This window comes from Polyergus mexicanus, unplaced genomic scaffold (assembly GCF_030449975.1).
Source record: "Polyergus mexicanus isolate NDT 795.1 unplaced genomic scaffold, iyPolMexi1.0 SCAF_26, whole genome shotgun sequence".
NCBI lineage: Eukaryota > Metazoa > Arthropoda > Insecta > Hymenoptera > Formicidae > Polyergus > Polyergus mexicanus.
The window spans coordinates 511,028-536,078 of NW_027223346.1; the positions used below are offsets into that span (position 1 = coordinate 511,028).

A 25,051-nucleotide genomic window follows, 5' to 3' on the forward strand; every position below is an offset into this window, starting at 1 on the left:
TAATAAAATACGACCATCTATAAAGCTGTATTATGACATTTATCTCGGGCTTTATATATGCGTCAACAATTTTATTATTCAAAAGAAAATATTGCGCTTAAAAAAGCGGCATCATTAGCCATTCAAAAACTTGAAAAGAATCTTAAAAATCTTTTTATCCAGCATTAGATTTTTATTCGCTATTCATGAATCTTTGCAAAAGGATAACTAACATATTTTTAAAAAACGCTATATAAATATATATTGTACATATTATTCCATCACATAGATTACCAGTTGTAATTTTTGTAATTGTCACTAATTGCAATTTAATCAGCATTTGGCGAAGCTTCCGCGTTTCTTAAAAAATATCGGTTATATTCTGATTTCTCATTTCGAATCATGCTGTGACGTGTATATCTGTTCCAATTTTGTCAAGACGTAAAGACGGCGCGTCACAGCGCTTCGGGGACATCAACCGTTTCGAATCTCGACCTTCGTCTGCGCGCACATCTGTACCGGAAGCGGATACCGCGTGGCTTAAAAGCAATAAGGGAACCGGCGGGTCTCGCGAGGTCTTGCCAGAAGAGAATAGGACGAGACAGTCGCGCCGAGACCAAGAGCCACGGCGGTTCAAATCGCGAATTCAAACGAAACGCTTGACTCGCAATCAGTCCACGTGACACACGCGCGATCATCAGTCAAATTATATCTTTTCTCATCTCCATATGATTTGATTGTGCAATCCGGCGAAAAAATAAAATACAAGAGTACTATGCTCGATTGTCAAAGACACACGTTCGCGTCGCACCCGATTTTTTAATCTTTGACTGCAAAATTAATTAAATAATATTCTTCGATAGAGACACTTTATATTTCGCACTCGCGAATCCCAATTTATACATTCCTAACTTGTAACATTCGTTATTCGGCAAATTGTTCGATCGTGATATGAATCGATAGATAGCGTGTAAAGAAGGACAATAAAATAATATTGGTGTATAGTGGTAAGTTACAGTCAAATTATTTATATTCTTTATGCACATATTATATATAGTTGTATATAAAGAAATAGTATTATTTTTTTATGCATTCGGTTGATCGTCAAAAAATCATCATGCATCGATAATCATATATTTGTATACGTGATGCAAAATTTTTATCAAATATAGATCTTTTTTTAAACTTGCAATATTATTATAATAATACATATATTATACGATATTAATGCACGATTTTACGCGATGGTCTAAACTCTTAAAACATTATAATTTTTAAACATTATAAAAAAATATTTTCTTCTGTTACGTGCAATAAAAAAGAGAAAATATTTCTTGATGAAAAGAGGCTATATTTATTATATTAAATATTGTCTACTTATATTAGGTATGCTCTACTTATATTAGGTTTATATATTTTTACGTTCTTATAGCAGCGTCTATTTATATCTACGCTATATGATCGCGGCTACTTTGTTATGCAATAAAATGCTCCAAGAGACCAGTTAACGTGCATTTATTTAAAAAAGTGTGTTGGTAAATACATTACAATGCAGACGCATTGTTAATGTTTTAACAATTAATAGAAGATCACTTGATTTTGCTCGCGCATAAAATCAATTTATTACTCGCAGATTTATTAATTGTTTGTATACAATAAATTAATTGACAAGACATGTTATCATTAAATAGAGATCCCTGCTAAGTCACTAAACTGTAATAAACTTGATTATGAACGGTATCGAGTTTACATCACCGACCCGAGATTACATGAAAATTTCGTAACAAACCACACTATCGCAATCACGTACCCGATATTCGTAACCCCGGTACATTGTTAGACAGTCGAAGAGAAATTCTTAAGATTCCACGGGACATGTGCGTGCAAACCGTTCTATTAATGTATCCGTCACATCTTACCTTCTCTTCCTTGCGTTCCTGACTCTATCTTTCTCTTTCCCTTTCTATATCTCTCTACTAGCGTTCTTTGCCGCTCCCTTCCTCTTCCGAAGTGTATAGCACGACTTATTCAAACACGCGCCCAAAGAGAAACAAGCGGCGGATGCTGCCACGAAGTGCTGTAAAAATCTTCGCTTTTTTTTTTTATTGCGCTATAGAGGAAATGGAACACATTCGATAAATGGACCGTGGCTCGATAACTCGAAGCAACAGAGCGTTAGTTCCGCGCGATGATGTTTCACAATAAGTGAGGAATACGCAAATAATCTTCTCAAAAATAATTAATTTTCTAACACAAGCGTATAAATTTTTAATTTATAATATTGATAACAATAATAAAAATAATAATTATAATAATTGTTAACAATCGCAATAATAAAAGCATAATAATTAAATTTGCTACATATTGCAGTTTCTTTAGAGAAAGAGAGAGAGAGAGAGAGGGGGGGGGGGAGAGAGCTATAATATACGTCTTTTCTAAAAAATACATAATATAAAATTGTAATTGAGTTTTGGAGATATTCTTCAGATATGATAAAAAATGATGATGAACATGCAAGATTCTCTCGGATAATTATATCTTTTTGTACGATAATTTGACGACGCCCTGTCTAATTTTCTTTTCGGCAGTAACAAATGCTCATAGTATGACGTCAAATGCAATTAGAGGCATCAGAAGGAAGAAGAGTTCGCTATGCGAAGTCAAAGTGGCTGTGATAGGAGCACCAGGAGTTGGCAAAAGCGGTAAGTGAATGCATTTCGATAGAACCAAACTTTATAATGAAATTTCGTTGAGCTTTTCATATCAATGCTAATATCAATATTAATGTATGATAAAACTTTGAAGCAAGAATGCACGCTACGGCATCACACGATTAACATTTTGTGATGAAAAAGATTTATTTAGTTAAAGTAGTTAAAAGTAGCTAAAAAGTTTATTTTAATAAGATATCTTGCAACATACATTAAGAAACAAAAATACAGATTGTTGAGGCAGTTAATGTGATAATAGAAATTACAAAGCAAGAAATCGTTGAATTCTTATATACGAAAAATGATGCTTTTGGTTCTCTGTAATTATTTATTCTACAAATTTTAATAGTAATAAAGTTTTTCTACAAATCCTGACATTAATACATGGATACGAAAATAATCAATTACATCAAACAAGATATGTTAAAATTTTTAATGGCATGCTGTTAAAAATGTTTTCGTGCAGTTGCTTTATCCTGTTTTGCATTAATGCAAATATATATGTATAATAGTGAGTGACGGATAAAGTACTGAAATAATTTTAAGCTCTAATCTCAGGCGTAAATTGGAAAATCTCGATATATAATTATAAATAAATTCATTTTATATCGTGTACAAAGTCGCGTCGTTGTCTGCATGAGCATTCGCAAGGAGAACAAAATCGAAAAATATATTTCGAAAAAGAAAAAAATCTCGCGTTAAATGTCAACGCTCTAAATTCAAGTGCAAGATACATAAGTAATACATCAAGCTTCGCGTGATGAAGATACATATATATATATATATATATATATATATATATATATACATATAAGATACACATTAAGACTCTGTGAGTAGCCAACCGTATGTATTTTTGGTAATGGCAAGTATAAATGCATAGGTGAGTAAATAATTGGTTCGTTTTCATAAGAGAGCTATGCGTCTCTTCTACTTGCAAAATACGTGGCTGCTATTTATAAAGTTTTACTTCAAATTCCGTGTTGGATCATCATCGAATCATGATTCGTCATGCTTTCCATAACATATCTTTCTCCGTAGTCGAGAAATTTTATGTCGGAAAAATATCACTTTTTGTACATTTCAAGCAACTATATTGTTTAAAAGATATTGTAATAGAGTGTGAAAGATATTTATTTTTTTTTTAATAATCTGTTGTGTGGTGTAAATAAAAAATATTATTCACATTAAACACAAATTGTTTAAATAAAAAGATTCAAAAAAATATCTTAATTTTTTAACTATCTCTTAAAATTTTTTACGAGATTTTTTGAATCCTTATTCCTTTTCTTAGATACGTACAATATATATAAGTAAATATACAATATTTTATATATTTTTTAAAATTAATTTAAGAATTATTATTTCAATTCTTTTCATTTCAATTTTTTAAAAATTAAAGTTTTTTCCAAAAATTTGGCCTACTCGAAATTCCTAAACTCTCGTCCACTGACATTAAGATTAAATCAAGGATGAGGAGAGAAATAATATCTCAATGATTTTGAGCCTCAAATTCTGACGCAAATATAATTCGATCGTTATACTAATTTTAAAACATTCACATGTTTTTGTTGATCAAAATTGTGACTCATGTTATAAGTGTATATGTATATATTTTGTATATCTCAAGTAGAGGTATATTTTAACGTTATTGAATTCATGGAATATTTATACATTTATCTCATTTCTAAATTCGAAAGATGTTTAAACTTATATACATATATATATATAATAATAAATTTGCTACATTAAATTCTCAGAGTTTGGCTTAAAAATAATTTTTGTTCCGACAAGTCGTCCGATATATTTCTTTGTAGATTAATTAATTTTGCAGAACGTTGATTTTATAGTGTCGAAAAGTTAGATTCTGTATATCATCCGCGATCAATATCACCCGAATCTGTATAGATCAACGATTCGTATTCAATAAAAATTCGGTGTCTATCGCTTTTTGAGATAAAATAAGCCATAGTGGCGTTAACGCACCCGTCAGCGCAAGATTTTATGGCGCCGCGGCAGGTTTTGAGTTCGTGATAAAAATAGTGTGGTATACCTCGAAACGGGTCACTAGGTTGTTCTCTCGTTTCCTCAGATCGAATCACAATATGTTTAAATGCAGTATCGTATCGTGCAAGATCACGTATCAGCGCAATTATCAACCTTTCTTTATCACTTTCACGCGAGACATTGAGATTAATGGAATGGACATTACTTTGGAGTAACGCGTCGAAGATTAAGCACCGTAACAGCAGTGAAAGTCTCTCTTAGATGTTTCAATTTGTCGGATTTAGCATAAATTTTCCTATAATTAAATGTTGTTATTTTTAGAAAGTAGAAATAGAAATAAAAGAAAAAATATCCAACTTCTTAAATTTGTACATACACATATAGAAAGGAATGTGTACATTATCAATCAATTTATATTGAAAGAATACACACGCACACGTGATGATTATAATTAAATATATTTATGATACACAAAATATATACAGAATATTCTAAATATACAGAAATAGTTATACACGATAATGTCTACGAAATTTCTTGCTGCAGTTTTAGGAATATTAATTAGATATCAATTATTTATAAAATTAAGTACTGATTTTTATATTATATTTTTTTAATAAAATATAGTTAAATATTAAATACAATTTGTTATGCAAAATTATTGCCTAAAGATGATATTTTTACGTTAATTTTCTCTTGCATAAGTACAATAGATATAGCTGTGACAAATGGATAAAATATAGATCACTATGATACGAGTTCGAGGCGCGAGAGTATCCTGCGGGTTGCCATTATAGTTTGCCAACTCAATTATATCACGTACAACATAATTATGTCAACGCTTGAATTAGTTACATACACATATAGCATATATTTTCATTATATTTTAGCACTGACAGTAAGATTTTTGACGAGAAGATACATCGGGGAATACGATCATCAATCAGGTGAGAAAAAACATAATGCCGATAGTTTCGATTTATCGATTTGTATAACTTATAGAACTTATGTATGTGTATGCTAAAATATGTATATACGATAGCATATCGCGTCAGTTCTGAAAAATTGCCAGCAGCTGTAATCCGCTACTAAAAAGCCGCGTATATTCTCCTTCTGCATACCTTAGTCCGTGTCTGTTCTAAATTTATCGACGACGAATTTGACACTAGACAGGACGAGCACTAATGCAAGATTGATACAACACTTGAACAAAACTTATCGTTTTGTACAAATACAGACACGGTCTTAGGTAAAAGAGAAGTACGTACGTACGTTAGCATCTCAAATTAAATTCAATCTGAGAGACTGCTTAATGATATACAAATTGGGTCCGTTAGCCCTTAAGTATGTGGAAAGTTGCGCAGTGGAAAGTTATACAGATAGTTATGTTGGATTCTCCTTATTCATTTATTTAAATTTACAAATCACAGATATTTTTTTCTCGTTACAATCTTGAAATAATAATAAGATTATTAAGAGAGTTTATATATCTTAACAAATGCACAAAAAATTTATTTTCTATTATTTTTCTAACTGTAAAAATACAGTTGTACTAGCAGTTATTACTGTGTTAAAAAAAAAATACTTTTCAAATCATACTATTAAATATAAATGAAAGAAAGAAAAAAATATATAACACATTACTTGACACAGATAACTTAATAAAGAAATAAATAAATAAAAAAGAGGCATAATAATAAAGATATTCATTAAAATATTAATTTGCTTGTATTGACACATTTTCAATTTGATTTAATACAAGTACTTACAATTTAATTTTTTTAAAAGAACTAGAAAGGAATTTATATAATGTGTAATGTTTTGTTATAAGTTATTATAAAATCGCGTAACTTTATTGTTAGACAAAATTAAATAATATGTAGCTATTATCAATATACTTAAGTACAAATTTGTTATCTTATTTTCTAGAAACTAGATACAAGCATGAGGTACTAGTCGATGGCGAACCTATTCTTTTTGAGATTTTAGATACATGCCCAAAGGTAATTTCTTGTTATAAAGAAATCTTTCATCTATATATTAATATATATAATAAATAAGTTTCTAACATATCTAAAATAATATTTCAGAGTGAGGATGAATTGCCATCACTGGAAACTTTGCAATGGGCAGATGGTTTGCTGCTGGTTTATTCGATAACAGATAGAAACTCTTTTAATTTTGTTAGAAAGGCAAAAGAAGCTCTAGCGGTGGCTGATCCTGAAGCTGCGATGCCTCTTGCTCTTGTTGGAAATAAGGCTGACATGGTTCATTTACGACAAGTCAGTGGTGAAGAAGGAGAAATATTAGCGAAGGATTTTGAATGTTGGTTTAGTGAAATAACTGCTGCTGAGCAGGTAACTGAGATTCTACTTAATATTTGGAGTGTAAGCTATAATTTTCTTCAGTCACAATTTGTGTAGGTTGCTCAAGTCGCGGAATCCTTTCACGAATTATGCAGAGAAGTTCTCGCAGCTAGAAGAAGAAATAAACAATCTTTGCTGGACAGAATGCTTGGTAGTAAAGCAACGCGTGCTTATTCGCGAGGAAAAAGTGACTCTGCCCTACCGAAAGAATAAGATCATTGTTCTAAATATTTGCATATTGCAAATATAAGAAAATGAATGTCCTATGACGAAAGATCAATTTAATTGTGTTTTAAAAAAATTGAGAAGTATGAAAAACGGGACAATTCAAAATTATAATTTGTTATATAATGAATAAAAAAGATAAAACCACAAGTGCCAAAGAAAATATCATAGTTTCGAATTTGTACAGTAATAAGATTTATATATATGTATCGAGTAACGTATAGAATGTACAAATCTCTATAAATAATATTTTTACAATAGAAAAAATATCTAAAGTTCAACTAAAGTTAAAATTACTGAAATGTGCTGAAGAAATTTAAAAGTTAAAAAAAGTTTAGAAAAAGTTTAAAAAAAGCGAATACACAAAACAATCAACAATTTCTAATTTTTATAATTCTTATATTATATAAAATAGTAATATATTTTGTAATTTTTTTATCGCACTAGCAAATGAAACAAGTATTGCATCTAAAGAAAGGCTGATTGTGTGTGACCAATATAAATAGTATATAAATTTATTATATAAATGTTGAGATTCTTATAATATTCTATATTTATTTTGTACTTACAATAAGAGATATTATGTGACAATAAAAATGTTTTACCTATTTATTATATGCCTAAAAAATAAATTGCAACTGTAAAATTGCGTAATCTCTCTTTTTCAGGGAAATTATTTATATAATTTTCTTCTTTCTATCAATCTGCAACTATGCATCTAAATAAACTTTTGAAAAATTTATTGTGTCATAATATAATAATGTATAATTCAATATGGCGCTGACAAGTAATCAACATCTACTTTAGTCACGCTGTTCAAAGTTAGGCGATTTTATTTAATTATAGATAAAGAGAAGCAGATTAGAAGAGAACAGAGAAAAAAGATTCAGGTATAAGAGATTGATTATGTATAAAAAAAATTGTTATATAATATAATTGACAAAATTTCTTCATGTCCACTTTCAGGCATAATGTGAATATTTTGTTAAATGCTAAAAATATATCTTACATATGTATTGCGATGCAAGTAAATACTCAGTATGGCATTTACATCAGTAACGAACATTAATCCATATGCCCATTAAGAAATGAGACTTAAGTATAAAAAAAAGAAATCATAATATTTTTTATAGGTAAATTAAATAATATAATAATTTTATTCAAGATTAATACTAATTATTTCAAGATAATTTTTACATTTTTATATTTTATGCTCTTTCAAAAAATAGAATACTTATGATATCTTTATTTAATCATCATATGTTTCTAAAACATCTACTAAATGTTCATTATCTCTTGGTTTCTTAAATTGTTTTCTTCTATTAACAGGCTTTTTTCGTTTGATTGGTGCTGCCTTTTTGAGACCATGATCTTGCATTGATCTAATTCCTTGTTTTTCAAGATATTCGTCTATTTTCTGATCATCCATGGCATCTACTGCAACAGCTCTCCATAATTTCTGGAATTCTTCATCTATAGGGAACTGTGCCGTCTTGTCATTATAAAAGACAATCTTTTTCTTATCAAGCGGTCGTGTAATATATAAAATTTCATTTTGTAAACTCTGAAATGTATATATATATATATATATATATATATATATATATATATATATATATATAATTAACATTTGTCGGGCAAATTGTTATGAAAAAAATTTCTATATATATTTTAACATACCTTTAAATGTTTATCACAGTGCGGTAAACTCTCCTGTATATCTTCCAATAATATACCTCCAAGGCCTTTTAAATCATGTTGTTTCAAAAGCCTCAATAAGGATTTCTTATCTTTTATTTTATACATAGGTTTAAAGGCAAATCTACCATCCGATGTTACTTCAATCTTAGGATTTTTTAATAAAGCTTCGGTTTGCAGCCATTGTTTAACCTGAAAATACATAAGGAAAAGCAACTTGTTTTTAAAATAAAAAAATAATAGAAGTATAAATATACAGAAAACAATCAATGCTTAAGATTGATTATATGTTTCACGATTATACAACACAACATAATGTAACACAACAAAAAATATCTTTCTGTAATATAATTATATAAATAGATTCATTCGCATAAACTTTTAATAACATATAAAACAAATATGTTTATACTTATAAAAGAATGTTTTGTCGTGTTGTGCTGTATCGTATAATGCAAATCATTATTTACTTTAGATCCAACATCTAATTGATTTGTTTCATCTAAAATCTCTTCCAATGTTAACGGATGATCATCTCCTTCCTGATGCCTTGCTTTCATATGCTTCACTATCTTTGCTAATACGCCAAACTTATATTGCGTACTACCAGTCATGGTTTTATAGTTGACCATATCCAACTTAGGACCCGTAGATATGGACGATACTTTAGGTTTCTTTTTTGGCAGTTCATTTTTCTTTGGCGCTTCGTCTTTTGTAGTTTCCTTCTCCTGTTTCTTCTTTTCAATTCTACGATCACACATTATAAAATATATGTCTATATATCTGTCCATCTAGATACATACCTAGATTCTTGAGTAAATAATATAAATATTTTGATACGTGAGGTTAAAGTATGATATTGCGAGATACAATACATATCTATATCTTACAATCGTATGCAAAAATAAATAAACTGCATTAAATTTCTACGTGTAAATTATGGTTAAATTATATAATTGAATTTTAACGTATATATAATGTGTATATTGATAAAACAGTAACATAATAGAGACACAGAAAACAACTTGAATACTCACACTGGTGTGGTTAGAGCACGCTTTTTGAAGAGCTCTCGTTCTTTGAGTAAAGCTGGATCCATTTTGTTACAAATTTTAACAGCATCCACGCTCTATATATATGTATATATACACGGTTATTTATTTCATACAATTATATTAAGTATATTCTCACTCTATGTTAACCTCTTGCCGAATTTCTTAGCACCGTTCCCAGCTGACAGAATGATAGACGTAAAAACACGTGCTATTGCGCAAGACACAACTGTATTAAGGGTTTCCGCGCTACTGGCTGTACACACGCTAGCACGTATTAATTTACATAAAAAAAAAAAAAATTATGTTGATTGCTCAATGAAAACATACTGTTTATTCGAATGCGGTATAATATATGTGCTTTTTATATTATATTATTTAATAAAATTCTATATGATATGTCAACAGATTATAATAAAAGTATTTTTTTAATAAAACAATTTTATTATGTTAAAATACATTTTTTGGACGTAAGACAACAATATAATCGATGTCCAAATAATAGAGATTTTTATCTTTTTAGTGAATTTATAATGTGTTTAATATTTAAAAGAATTTGATTTATAAAGTTTTTTAAGAAAATTACTAACGTGTATTTTTTTCTTAGCAAATAGATTAGTTATAATTTTTATTAAATATCTTCGATACTAGTCAAATTACAAATATATTATCGCTAAAATAATAACAACATAAAAACATAAAAACAAACATTAATGCTTTTTGTCAAAACTTTTGACGAACTTTAACAACGACTTGCACCTTTCGACACGTTAGCGTGATCTCGCCGCACCTCGAACTTTTTCAGGAAGGATTTCCATAATTCGCCAGCGCGGACGTATAAAGTTGACCGTCCGACCGTTTAAAACCTCGACGAAGAAACTTATTCGAGCAACGAGCGAAGACGCGTCGCGCATATATTAGACGAGACTGTTTGCGATGCTGCGCTTTTTCCAGTAAGTTATACCTTATTCTTATGAATTTTCCGGGGCAAAGAGAATGTTACGCATGCATGTAATATCGGATACTCTTTCCATCAAGACTAAGACGACATCGCGCCGTACGCTTGTTATACTGTATTATATGAAAACTGATAAAAAGTGATAAACATTTTCAGATAAATATTTTGTTTCCAATGCGCATTTAATGTACGAAATAAAACAATGTCGAAAAAGTTATCCTAAATATGTATTTGTTAAAATAATTAACGTAATAGTTATATAATTATAAAAATTAGAAAAATGGTAATTAATATATTCATTAATGTAAGAAACTGTTATCAAAATAATTAATTTTTCCAGCATGGATAATAAAATATTTGAGATTATTAATACGATGAAGTTCGTAAACCAATTTTAGATTCTATATCGCAAAACAAAAATTTTATTCTATGACTTAATATACGATATGATATATGTGGAATGAGATCTATGTATGTATATACATCGTGGCGAACAGATGGCGGGCGAAGTTGTCTGCGCGATTTTTGAACTGTCCCTGTCTTTTCGTCCAGCGCGCTTATTCGTGAGCAGTGATGCCAAAACGGGTCCCGCGGCTCACTGGTCAACAATGGAAGGGATAACGCACACAAGCGCGAACCGCGTACATGTGCGTTCTGCGCAGCGCAGAGCGCACATGTACGCGGTTCGCGCTTGTGTGCGTTATCCCTTCCATTGCTGACCCGTGAGCCATGGGACCCGTTTCTGGCATCATTGTATCGTGAGATGTCGCGCGTGCCGGATGGATCGTAGTTTCTTGTGACCGCATCTTTTTCGCGTTATTCTTGCGTCGTAATGTAATGATATGCGTGTGGCGTGTGATCGACATCGGCGGGAGTGTCGTGTAAAGGATGGTGTCGCGTGATCATAACTATGTTTTCGGGTGCTGGGTGAATCGTATCTTCTTCGCGTTACTCTTTCGTCGCAATGTAATAAAGCGCCCGTCTCGCGTGTGACGTCACGCCGAGAAATGCAAAGTATCGCGCAATCGTTTCCCGATTAATAGTGCGTGCGCGCGATCGTAACCGTGTTTTCGCGAATAAATATTGTGCTAGCAGCGATCCAAAAAGAAAGCAACGAGTATGATGGTAAAGCTTACTTAAGGTTAAAAAATTTATTTATTATTTGTTCTGTGCGAAATCAATCGTTTATCCCTATGATTACCGCAAGGCGCATTGTTTTTCTTTTCACATTATTTTAATAGAATGCATAAAATATATTTAATTTGTTACGATAAAAAATACTCAAAATAATTTTATACTGAATATTTGTAATACTGCATACAAATTCATGTATATATATATGTATATATATAATATATTTGATTGACCAATCAAATGCTTGCAACAAAACGTTTGTAATGCCAAGTGGAATGCACTCTATGTATGTATAAATATCGTGGCGAGCGGATGGCGAGCGAAGTTGTCTGCGCGATTTTCGAATTCTCCCTGCTTTTTCAAATTTGTCCAGCGCGCTTATTCGTGAGATGTCGCGCGTGCCGGATGGATCGTAGCTTCTTGTGACCGCAACTTTTTCGCGTTATTCTTTCGTCGTAATGTAATGATATGCGTGTGGCGTGTGATCGACATCGGCGGGAGTGTCGTGTAAAGTGTCGCGTGATCATAACTATGTTTTCGGGTGCTGGGTGAATCGTATCTTCTTCGCGTTACTTTTTCGTCGCAACGTAATAAAGCGCCCGTCTCGCGTGTGACGTCACGCCGAGAAATGCCGTGCAAAGTATCGCGCAATCGTTTCCCGATTAATAGCGCGTGCGCGCGATCGTAACTGTGTTTTCGCGAATAAATATATTATGCGAGCAGCAGCAACCCAGAAAGAAAGCAATGGATGGGATGGTAAACCTTACTTAAGGTTAGAAAATTTACTTATTATATTTGTTCTTTGCATAATCAATCGTTTATCGTCGTGATAACCGTATGGCATATTTTTTTTTCTTTTGACGTTATTTTAATAGAATGCATAAAATATATTTAATTTATTACGATAAAAAATACTCAAAATAATTTTATATTGAATATTTGTAATACTGCATACAAATTTATGTATATATATAATATATTTGATTGACCAATCAAATGCTTGCAACAAAACGTTTGTAATGCCAAGTGGAACGCACTCTATGTATGTATAAATATCGTGGCGAGCGGATGGCGGGCGAAGTTGTCTGCGCGATTTTCGAATTCTCCCTGCTTTTTCAAATTTGTCCAGCGCGCTTATTCGTGAGATGTCGCGCGTGCCGGATGGATCGTAGCTTCTTGTGACCGCAACTTTTTCGCGTTATTCTTTCGTCGTAATGTAATGATATGCGTGTGGCGTGTGATCGACATAGGCGGGAGTGTCGTGTAAAGTGTCGCGTGATCATAACTATGTTTTCGGGTGCTGGGTGAATCGTATCTTCTTCGCGTTACTTTTTCGTCGCAATGTAATAAAGCGCCCGTCTCGCGTGTGACGTCACGCCGAGAAATGCCGTGCAAAGTATCGCGCAATCGTTTCCCGATTAATAGCGCGTGCGCGCGATCGTAACCGTGTTTTCGCGAATAAATATTGTGCTAGCAACGATTCAGAAAGAAAGCAACGGGTATGATGGTAAGGCTTACTTAAGGTTAGAAAATTTATTTATTATTTGTTCTGTACGTAATCAATCGTTTATCCCTATGATTACCGCAAGGCGCATTTTTTTTCTTTTCACATTATTTTAATAGAATGCATAAAATATATTTAATATATTACGGTAAAAAATACTCCAAATAATTTCATACTTGTAATACTGCATACATACAAATTTATGTATATATATATGTATATATATATAATATATTTGATTGACCAATCAAATGCTTGCAACAAAGCGTTTGTAATGCCAAGTGAAACGCACTCTATGTATGTATAAACATCGTGGCGAACGGATGGCGAGCGAAGTTGTCTGCGCGATTTTCGAACTCTCCCTACCTTTTGAAATTTGTCCAGCGCATTTATTCGTGAGATATCGCGCGTGTCGGGTGGATCGTAACTTTTTGTGACCGCATCTTTTTCGCGTTATTCTTTCGTCGTAATGTAATGATATGCGTGTCGCGTATGATCGACATCGGCGGGAGTGTCGTGTGATCATAACTATGTTTTCGGGTGCTGGGTGGATCGTATCTTCTTCGCGTTACTCTTTCGTCGCAATGTAATAAAGCGCCCGTCTCGCGTGTGACGTCACGCCGAGAAATGCAAAGTATCGCGCAATCGTTTCCCGATTAATAGTGCGTGCGCGCGATCGTAACCGTGTTTTCGCGAATAAATATTGTGCTAGCGGCGATCCAGAAAGAAAGCAACGAGTATGATGGTAAAGCTTACTTAAGGTTAGAGAATTTATTTATTATTTGTTCTGTATGTAATCAACCGTTTATCCCTATGATTACCGCAAGGCGCATTTTTTTTCTTTTCACATTATTTTAATAGAATGCATAAAATATATTTAATTTGTTACGGTAAAAAATACTCAAAATAATTTTATATTGAATATTTGTAATACTGCATACAAATTTATGTATATATATAATATATTTGATTGACCAATCAAATGCTTGCAACAAAACGTTTGTAATGCCAAGTGGAACGCACTCTATGTATGTATAAACATCGTGGCGAACGGATGGCGGGCGAAGTTGTCTGCGCGATTTTCGAACTCTCCCTGCCTTTTCAAATTTGTCCAGCGCACTTATTCGTGAGACATCGCGCGTGTCGGGTGGATCGTAACTTTTTGTGACCGCATCTTTTTCGCGTTATTCTTTCGTCGTAATGTAATGATATGCGTGTGATCGACATCGGCGGGAGTGTCGTGTAAAGTGTCGCGTGATCATAACTATGTTTTCGGGTGCTGGGTGGATCGTATCTTCTTCGCGTTACTCTTTCGTCGCAATGTAATAAAGCGCCCGTTTCCGCGTGTGACGTCACGTCGAGAAATGCCGCGTGAAGTATCGCGCAATCGTATTCTGATTAATAGTGCGTGCGCGCGATCGTAACCGTGTTTTCGCGAATAAATATATATATCGTGCGAGCAGCAGCAACCCAGAAAGAAAGCGATGGGTGGGATGGTAAACCTTACTTAAGGTTAGAAAATTTACTTATTATATTTGTTTTTTGCATAATCAATCGTTTATCGTCGTGATAACCGTATGGCATATTTTTTTTCTTTTGACGTTATTTTAATAGAATGCATAAAATATATTTAATTTGCTATTGTAAAAATTAATATGAAAATAATTTTATATGAAACATTCGTAATACACATTTAATATATATATATATATATATATATATATATATATATATATATATATATATATATATATAGATTTATGTGTATATTTATACATATGTATATAATATTTTCAACATATCTATAAATTATAATTATTTAGATTATTTATTTTATAAAAATAGATTTTTATTTATCAAATTTATTTTTATAAAAAAAGTTAAATTTATACATAAAAATTTTTGGAAATTATATAATTAGTTTATTAAATATTTACTTAAAAAATATATGCAATAATTATATTTGTTAAAATATTAATTGTTTTTAAAACTGTTATATAATTTACCTGTATTTTACAGATCATTTAAGAAAAATCAAGAGATCAACGTTTTTGTGTTACAACTCTGTCGTTGCGCATCGCATCTCAGAAGGTAAATGTTAAATTATTTTTTATATTAACTTGAGATAATAAATGATGATAATTGCTTGAAAAATTTGAATTTTCGTCAGAACTTTTTGCGTTACAGTAGCTCATTTTATATTCGCATCGATTACACATCTTGATGATATATTGTTTCAATACGCGTATGTGGATCATTGCGCGGTGTCGAGTCGAGTTGATCGTTAATAAAGCGAACGGAAGTATACTTGCGCATCGGGGTTTAATTCCGGCCTATGGGCATCTACATCGGTGGCGGTATCGGTAGCGGTGTGACGCCAGTCAGCAGGTGCGCGAAATATTTCCGAGACGAACACGCGCGCCGCGACTATCGTAACATGCGCGTTAAACGTACGCTTCCATCTCGAGCTACCGTGGCACGAGGGTGTGATAGAGGGAGAGAGCGTATAGAATGGGACGCTCTAGAGCGAGAGGATGGAGGATGCTCGCGCGCGTCGGTGGTGGCGGAAGTCGCGACGGAGAGAGGGCGGATCGAGAGCGAGAGCGCTGCGATGCATCGCGGGAAGGGCGAGGGAAGGCTGGGATGGCCTCCTGGTTAAAGGGGTCCGCGAACAGAAGAGAGAGAGAGAGAGAGAGAAACGAGAGGGGTACAGAATGTGGGAGGTGGTAAATGGGGAAGAGAGAGGACGAGAGGGATGCTGGGGCGGTTCAGGCGAGACCGAGTTCACGCCAAGTAGAGTACGGCAGTTTGTGTCAGACTACGGAGCTCGGAAGATGCTCCCGGTTGTTTACGAGACGAGTGGACCACCCTCGTCGCGACGACGGTGTCGCGCTATCGCGATTCCTCTCGGTATCGTCGCGTCGGCCGTCCCCGGGGAAGCCGAAAAGAACGCGGGAAACAACGGTGCCCGTAGGATCAACGTACCAACATCTACCGCCACGATGATGACTATAGCCTTAACCGTCCTCCTCATCCTGGTGCCCGCGGTCTTTCCAGACAAGATTCCCATTGGTGAGTGTTGTTTGTGTCTTGTACATTTCGTTAACGTATTGCTTATACGCGACGCCGGATCTTCCCTACGATATTGTGCTTATACACCTATAGATGTTTCGCGAGAGACGCGCCGAGTTGAGTGCTCGCCGAGCTCAGTCTCCTCGTCGAGCACGTCTACCGTCGGCGGAAGGGTTACTGAACTCGTACGTGTATATAGCCACCGTACGCAAACATACCGTTCGCTTATGTATTCTAAATACTTAGTATACACCAACATAATATCGGCTTCTCCGATGCGACATCGATTGCGATTCCGATAAAAAAGTCAATATACAATCACGATTACAACTTCGTCAGCGCCATTATCTCGATCAAAGTGTATGCATAATGACAGTGTTCAAAATCTCTAACATTTTAATTGCGTAATATTTCAGTATTCTAATTTTTGAGATATTTTTTTAATGCGCGAGATAAACGATATACAATACATATTGTGGAATATTAGTAAAACTGGAAGAATAATAAAATAGAGTATGATTTTCTCTGTCTACAGCAAATATAATATAGTAAATCAAAGGAACGTTTTCTATTTCATGCATTGTTTACCGTGTTTGCGTATCGATATCGTTATAATATGAAAACATGTTCGGTATAATACAAAATATAGTTAAAATCCATTTTTTCATCCGATACTCTCTCTACGTTCTTTTGTCGTTACTTCTTTTCACGAAGGTAAGGACCAATAAAAATTTTTTAAGCTCATTATTTAAAAGAATTTTTGAATTATTTCGCTTAACATTTTGATTCATTTACATTTTATCATTATAGCGATTATGTATCGTATATGAATGGCGCATAAATTTAATAGCCGCTTTTTATGCAAAAGCTGTATTAAATAATAGTTATATGAGAGAAGAATTTACAAAACGTATGTTTTAGTACGATATATGGCATTTCCGTATAAATTGAACAAATTATTTATTTCAGTTGTACAATTTTTCAAATATTCTATTTGTTATTTGTAAAAATTTCTTTCCCGTCATTTATACAGCTATATTATTCTCAATTCTTTTATGTCTATTCTGATTTATATAGGTTCTGATATTTACATGTTTTTATGTATAATAAATTTTGTTTTATACATATTTTTTTTTAGATATATCTGCAGTTTTATCAAAGAATCTATTAACGTATATTTAATAGAATCAATAGCAATGAAATGGGAGCTTTAAATTCTTCTTCACTTTAAAAAGAGAGCTGAAGGATTATCGCTCTATCATTGTTTTTAAAAGTCTCTAGTTTTGGGTGCAATACGAATTGCTCTTATACATAGATGATTTAGTTTGAATGAATGCGATTTTAATCGATTTCTTCTTACGATTTATTTTTACGATCTAAAAATGGGAAGATATAAGGAAATAAGAAAGTAAAGAGCACGTAAAAAGGAGAGACAAGCTATTGCTAAAGTTTCTCATTGGAGTAATTGAACTTTTACACGTCACAGCAATCTCGAACGTCGATCTTACGCACAAAAGTTTTTTTCCTCTGGCAGCAGCCAAAATTTATAGAAAAAAAACGCGTTTTTTTACAACCGGCCGAAACGATATTCGAATAATATACGAATGGCATAAATACTGCCGGATGCAGTTTCCTCCATTCTGATAAATATTGGAAGCTTACAAAATATTTTTTTTTTCATCGTCAATAACATCGTTGAATATTTAATTTTTTACGTACATTTTTAATACGTTTATTTATATTTCAACATACCATTCGCATAAATATTGTCGAGGTTCGCATCATTACCAATATTATACAAACATTTTATATTTTTCGCGACCGCTTGTTTTCGATAGATATGATATTATGATATTTGATGTGTACTCAACATGATCGCGTTACATTGCAGCGGAATATATCGACATGTCGAGATTGCAATACGCATATGTATAATATAGTAATAGCGGTTAATCAATCGATTGTGTTTGAAATGCTTCAGCGCTTGTGTTGGAAATACTTCAACATATAAATGCGCGATATTTTTAATCGGATATACTGCTAGATCTCTGTAACAGTTTATATTCTATCATCGTACATTATCTTCTGTAACCGAAAATTAATTTCGTCCATATTAATCGATCAGTTTGAAGCTGTCATGTATTATTTAGCATTGATATTACAACCGGATGAATATTTACATGACTTATCTGTAAGCTTCACCTCATCATTTAATATTAAAGTAATTAACGTTCATTATAATATGAATCATTTATTATGCGGAAGTTAAAAAATCGCGAATAAAGAATTAGACACACACCTGTACAACTCGTACTTATTCAATAATGAATAGTGACTAAAAAAAAAAAAAAAAAAAAAACTTACAATTTTGTACAATTTTTGGATACAAAGCCGTCGCGTGGAAATAACGTTACTGAAATAATATCTCGTAACAAATGAAGCGGTGCAATTTAATCGATTTTATAAATGTGCATCTGCTCGCTCGCGCTCGAAAATCGAAGCGCATTGCAATTAAATCGCGCCATCGAAAAGCGTTTAGCGGGGTCCGTATGAATTGTGCAAAACATCACTGCCCCGATGGATTACCACGCGCGAACGTTCGCCGTCGTTCTTCCGTCCTCATGAAATATTCCGCCTCTCACCAGGCTCGCCCACGTTCTCGTTCCCTTCCTTTCTTCTTCGAGTTAGCTCTTTCGTCGATCAGAAATCCTTCGACAAAGTCCATCGCTTGAAAAACGGTGAACGATGCTCGTTTAAAAGCTCGGCGGATTATCGCCATTGCCGATTTTAACGGACGTGAACGGTAGCCCGAATGGCGAGAAATAGAGAAACTAGTAGAAAACTGTGAAAGAGAGACAGGCACGTATAGGGTTGTGTTGGAGAGGAGGAAAGGGGGAGACAACGAGGATAGAAAGGGTATGGTGAAGCACGTTGAGTGAGCAGTGAATAATGAATGTCTATAGAAATGACGGCATCTCTCTTCTGCAGTTATGCGAACGAGGAAAAATCAGCGCGACGGATAAGTCGACGAAAAGATGAGAAGAAATGTCGTGGCAGACGGGAGACGATTGTGACGTTGTGACACCGTCGGGGGGTTGATATGATACGCGGAGAGGGTTCGCGTTGCTTCGTGTTTAAAGTTTAAATTATGCTACACGCGCGTGCTGCGTTTCTCCTCGTCGCATGAAGCACGCTCCTTGAAGGATGCATTGTACTTGAAAAACATATCGCGATATACTTTTGGCGGAATTATGCGAAAGGGATAGTGAAAAATTATCGGAGAGAGAGGGAGAGAGAGAGAGAAAGGGAGAAGAAAGTAGACGGTTGACCTCAATTTACGCATCGGATATCAACGCTCTAGTTAACATCAGTGCGGTGCACACGCGCCGTTGACGCGTTTTTTCATTAGCTGTAAAATTAATGCGCATACAAGCGTACATTTGTAAAAGTGAGTTTTAGATTTTGTTTTTTGCGTTTAAAACCGCGCGACTATAAAGTAATATTAAAATAGTATCAAGCAATTGTGCTCTCATAAACAATTATCTTTCGCTTGAACGAGCGAAGGCGAAACACGATTTCTATAATTTTTACAAAAGCATAGCATTTCAGTGTAATAAAAAGATTATGAATAATAGTAAAACAAATTCCAAAGATAATTGCATTATTATATATGATAACGATTGAAGTTTCAGGCAACGAAGGAACGCACACTCGCGGAATTTAAAATATGTATTTTTTTTAATTCGCGTAACAAATTTCTCTTTTCATATTTATTTATAGCAGTTTAAAATTTGGTCTTCATAACTGAATATTTTAAAAGTATATTTTTCACATTTTATACATTTTATAGTAGGAGTTTTTAAAAGAGAATAATAAGTTTCTCACATTAAATTACAAGCATCATGGCAGTACTTGTATTTTATTACAAAAGAATTAATTAAATATATTTTTAGCTACAATTGGCAGTAACATTTTTCTTCTTTTATCAATTAAGGCCATTGGTTATTAATATTTTTTATATCTAATCATTTTAGGATTTAATTTTGCAATAGCTCTTCAAAAATATCAATACATGTATCGATATTCTCCTTTTATCGAAAAGCGATATTAAATCAATCGACAATTATTGTCAATATTTAAAACTGATATTAAATTTACTTATTTTCCGCCAAACTTTTACGTTTTTCTGAAATAAATTGCAGAAACTGAGTATATATATATGTATGTATATACGAACATAGCATACTTCTGTAGATGCGTTGGAGATTATTAAAAGATTCAATCGAGTGACAGCGAGTACTCGGCGGAACTCTAAGCGTTCTTGGTATGTGAGTGATATATGCCCAGAATGCGCGTTCACTGGCCGTATCCATGGTATACGGTTGAAGATACCGGCGTGTGATGCCTTTGTGAAGGAAGGCAAGGGCATCTACCACTCAAGCAGACTCGTCGGTCGCCTAATGCGATTAATAGCACGATGCTGCCAGACAAGGAAGACGGGACCGTGTACCCGTGTAGCCTTTCCATCGCTGTGTCTTGCCGCGCACACTGTCGAAGAATTTGCCTCCCGTTGCCAGAAGCCGGCAGATAGGAAGGCGAAATCGAATTTTCGTGCGTCCGAGGTATTGCGCGAGTTAAAATGAGAGTCAGAGAGGGAGGGAGAGAGAGAGAGAGAGAGAGAGAAAAGGGAAATTCTTGCCGTTGCACCGTCGAAGTATCCGCTACCGCTGTTTGAGTACGGTGAGCGATTTAATGGTCAAACGGCCGAAATGAGTTCTCAAAACTATGCGGGCAATTTTCTTACATCTCGATATACGTAAGAAAAAAATTATTTTATTGCATAATCATGACTTCTATTATGCATATTTCGCCATAACACAGATCTATATTTTTCTGTTAGTAAAAAATGGATTTTTGAAACTTTGTTAAGAATCAAGATATATTAAAAATGTATAAATTTCTTTTCTGAGATCTGAAATGCGTGCGACTAGTTTTTAGTTAGCATATTTATATACACTTACAGAGATCCGGGAAAATACGATAATTAAACAGAGCTGCGAGGAATGAATTAGTGTCGACGTTCCGAGCGCGGCAAGAATTTCTCTATTATCCTTATTGCGATATCGGTAGAAAGGAGAGGAGGGGTTCGATGCCGGGACGTTGAAACGTCGGAATGTCTCATGCATGGTGCATCCGACTGCCAATTTATTGTTCGCATAATCGTACGCAATCGCGGTGCACGTTATTCGTACGTTATTCGGTCGTGTAATGCCAAGCCGGGCTGCACTGTGTTTCTATAATTGATGCATTACCCTCCCTATTATAGAATGACAAAACCGCTGGTTCGTATACGGTCATCGACGAGTATTTCACCGGAGTCGAACACGACCGCGCCGCTACGCGGTATTCAACCCCCTCTACGAATCGTGCCCTACAGTACACCATCGGTATTCGCGCACAGGAGCCTTCGCATTCTGTGTGTTAAAGCTATTAATATAGAAATTCGAGCCCGCGAATTTGCGAAATTTACCACGACTGAAGATTCCGCGGTTTCACTTCTACGAGGCAATCACGTTTCAGCTGATCTACTTCGCTCGTGTATTCTCGTATTTCGAGACGCTGTTATCGACGATCGATTGGATGACCTTACAATCAATTTCTTTTATTTTCAGATCATTAGGTTATAGTTAGTATTACACATAGAGAAACACGTATGTTTTGAATATGAATACGTGCATTTATTATCGCGCGTCTTCTGGCAAAAGAGGATTATACGTGGCTTTGCTGCGGTATGAAAATAAAAATCGCCGAGATAATCCGCAGCATATAAACTCGGCTAGCATTTATACGACGGCTCTATTAATTTCTATTTCTTCGGACATAATGCGAGCGTTACGCGGTTTACTGGAACCTGATAAATCGTATTGTAATAGCAAGTAAATTGGATTCTAAGTGAAGAACACTGATTTACTTCCGTTCTCTTCGATTTGGTCTACTAATTCTCTTGGACGCCACGAAACAATTACTCTTGCGCCCCGTGGCTATAATTTACTTGGGTCGTGAGTTTTTAACTTCAATCCAATTTACCTTGCAATCCTCGTAACCCGCGACTACACCTACTGTCTTGAGAAGACGATATAAAATTTAAAACTTTTGCAAAACTTTGTAACAAATATTAAAAAAAGAGAAAGAGAGAGAGAGAGAGGGAGGGAATAACAATACGTATTTTCTTAGCAATAGCCAAGTTCTTACAAAATTCCATGCAATAGACAATTTTACCCTCAGTATCACATTTCACGCCTGCTTTAACGATATTTACAATTATACTTTTAAACGATGCATCCGAGTATCTTACGCTTATACAATACCATATATGCCGTCAGGCTGTCTGGTTGTTGAACATCAATATCGATGAAACGCGTATCCATTCGCGTCGAGGAATAACGTTACCCTGTCATCACGTATGTACGCCCTACGGTGCCGCGCAGATTGTACCCACCATTACTATCGTTGCGGCAATAGCAGCAACGTAGAAGCATCAGAGACGACCGCGAGTAATCCGATATTACCGAGCCGCTTTTCCTCATGGAGCTGATATGTCTTCATAGGAAACGTCGTAAGGGTTTTCAACCAATAGGGGTTTATTGTTACGAAAAGCGTATTTACCATTGTATTCGCACAACGCTCTCGCGGTATTGCATGTATTTTACTTGTATACATAGTTGTATGAAGTTATTTTTCTCTCTATTATATATATATATGTGTACAAAAAGCAATTATTTCTGTTATATATAAGTTTCTTCTTTAATTCCTGTACATTCTTTATTTTCCTCCAGTTACTTGCGTTTGTCTGGAAGATACGGATTATTTTTAAAGATATTGCTCTCAAATATATATATATATATATATATATATATATATATATATATATATATATATATCATATTTACAGATGGAGAAACGTTGTGAATATTGAAGTTCGCGTAGAAAATAAAAAAAATATTATATCGACTAGCTGGCCATTGCGTATGATATTCGATTGATTTTTTTTTTTTTTTTTTTTTTTTTGCGTTTTCAAACTCTACGCAGTTATTTTCACAAGAGTCGCGTATGCATCTCACTCGAATATTTTTCGATCATGTGCGCACGTACATGTTTGCTTGTGATGCAGCATGTATCCATCCATCGCACATGGGAATAACGTTACTGTTAGGTACAAGTCTGCATACATGTCTTCTCTTCGCATGGATACCCGACCGCATATACGTTATCCATAATAGTTCGTAGTGGAAAATGTCAGTGGCTCGACCGGCGAGTACAACCGCCTCTAGGATGCCTCAGTAAACACTTGGAGGATATCTGACCAATAATCCGTAACAGACGTACAGAATGCTATTGCGTCCGCGACGATATTGTGTCTATATGCATTTAGAATTTTCATAATAGTGACTCGCGGAATGAATCGGCAATATATATATATATATATATATTTTTTTTCGTTATTTATAAAAATATCATTTACAAAAAAATATTTGATACAAAACCGTTTCGTTTTGACAGCAGAGCCGCGTGTATTGTTTTATTACAAAAAATTTTATATTATTTTAAAATAATTATAGACAAATAAATCTTATTTTTATTCTATGATTATTCTACTCATATTATCTGATTTGTGTTCATTATTCATTATTATGCTTTTCACAAATGTATCTAAAGAATTTTTACTCTCTGCTGTAAAAACATTTTTACATCTCGTTTTGTGGTCAAGATGAGACGATTAAAAAAGTCGAGATTCGAGATTAGCGGTAAGCGAGAAAATTCCTCGGCGATAACTCGTCGCGGTTACGTAAGCTATCGTATCGTCTGCCGTGAAGATTGTGAAGGGGCTAGTAGCGTCAATGTGGGATATCGCGCGGTGAGAGTAGCGGGAAATAAAAAAGACGAAGTAGAGAAGACCGGCTTGGGTGGAATCAAGTTGGGGAGGAAGTAACGTGGGAGCAAGTAGTAATGTCATAGACCGACTTGGAGACGTTTGCACAGGAAGCCAGACTAGGTGGAGGGCGATGGGGAAAAAGGGCGAAAGTGAAACACGCGAAGGAGAGAGATCAGGGATAGATCGGCAGACGAATAAATAGGATAGGGAAGGATACGGAAAAGTAGAGACACGAATAGATAGATAGATAGATAGATAGGTAGGTGAGCGGAAAAAGGGAAAAAAAATTATCACGAAAGTCGACGGAGGCGAGAAGCACGCGGAAAGAGACTCCGCAGAGGGTAAGGGAGACATAAGGCGCGTGTGAGCTTTCCTGGAGGAACGTCAAAACGCGAAAAAGCATAGAGGAAGA

At 34.2% G+C, this 25,051-nt stretch overlaps 3 protein-coding genes across 13 annotated transcripts in view; 2 read left to right on the forward strand and 1 right to left on the reverse strand.

Moving 5' to 3' along the window:
- Positions 1-581: 581 nt before the first annotated feature.
- Positions 582-7,958, forward strand: LOC138943293 (ras-related and estrogen-regulated growth inhibitor). Of its 2 annotated transcripts, none has more exons than XM_070314003.1 (6): positions 582-986; positions 2,568-2,681; positions 5,588-5,644; positions 6,627-6,700; positions 6,788-7,054; positions 7,121-7,958. In XM_070314003.1, exons 2-6 carry the CDS (start codon positions 2,585-2,587, stop codon positions 7,274-7,276), a joined length of 651 nt encoding a protein of 216 aa, XP_070170104.1. In that variant the 5' UTR covers positions 582-986; positions 2,568-2,584; the 3' UTR covers positions 7,277-7,958. The 2 variants fall into 2 exon arrangements, with proteins under 2 accessions (XP_070170104.1, XP_070170105.1); XM_070314004.1 differs by lacking the exon at positions 582-986 and adding an exon at positions 1,506-2,184.
- Positions 7,907-10,359, reverse strand: Tfiiebeta (transcription factor IIEbeta). 3 transcript variants are annotated; one of them, XM_070314001.1, is made up of 5 exons: positions 10,189-10,358; positions 10,024-10,115; positions 9,457-9,733; positions 8,969-9,178; positions 7,912-8,852 (listed from the first exon to the last, which is right to left on the reverse strand). In XM_070314001.1, the coding sequence occupies exons 2-5, from the start codon at positions 10,083-10,085 to the stop codon at positions 8,538-8,540; spliced, it is 864 nt and encodes a 287-aa protein (XP_070170102.1). In that variant the 5' UTR covers positions 10,086-10,115; positions 10,189-10,358; the 3' UTR covers positions 7,912-8,537. The 3 variants fall into 3 exon arrangements, with proteins under 3 accessions (XP_070170103.1, XP_070170102.1, XP_070170101.1); XM_070314002.1 differs by having other exon boundaries at positions 7,907-8,771; positions 10,024-10,359; XM_070314000.1 differs by having other exon boundaries at positions 7,913-8,852; positions 10,024-10,357.
- Positions 10,360-12,522: 2,163 nt separating this feature from the next.
- Positions 12,523-25,051, forward strand: part of Glurib (Glutamate receptor IB) — a 210,071-nt gene continuing 197,542 nt past the window's right edge. For 5 of the 8 annotated variants that reach the window (XR_011448445.1, XM_070313990.1, XM_070313991.1 and 2 more), the window contains exon 1: positions 16,334-16,706. Coding sequence is in view for 4 of the 8 variants with exons in the window: in XM_070313990.1 (XP_070170091.1) it covers positions 16,349-16,706 (358 nt within the window). In the remaining 4 variants the exon portion in view is untranslated. Of the gene's footprint in view, positions 12,903-13,909; positions 14,396-14,674; positions 15,147-15,653; positions 15,726-16,333; positions 16,707-25,051 lie in introns of those variants that run through there. The other 3 variants (XM_070313997.1, XM_070313996.1, XM_070313995.1) reach the window with 3 other exon arrangements.

Coding starts and splice junctions, on each gene's coding strand:
- LOC138943293 (XM_070314003.1), top strand. CDS start 2,585: ATGACGTCAAATGCAATTAGAGGCATCAGAAGGAAGAAGAGTTCGCTA. Junction 2,682..5,587: donor ACCAGGAGTTGGCAAAAGCG/GTAAGTGAATGC, acceptor ATTATATTTTAG/CACTGACAGTAAGATTTTTG. Junction 6,701..6,787: donor TTTTAGATACATGCCCAAAG/GTAATTTCTTGT, acceptor ATAATATTTCAG/AGTGAGGATGAATTGCCATC.
- Tfiiebeta (XM_070314001.1), bottom strand. CDS start 10,085: ATGGATCCAGCTTTACTCAAAGAACGAGAGCTCTTCAAAAAGCGTGCT. Junction 9,734..10,023: donor CGTGCTCTAACCACACCAGT/GTGAGTATTCAA, acceptor GTGTGATCGTAG/AATTGAAAAGAAGAAACAGG. Junction 8,853..8,968: donor ACTGTGATAAACATTTAAAG/GTATGTTAAAAT, acceptor TATACATTTCAG/AGTTTACAAAATGAAATTTT.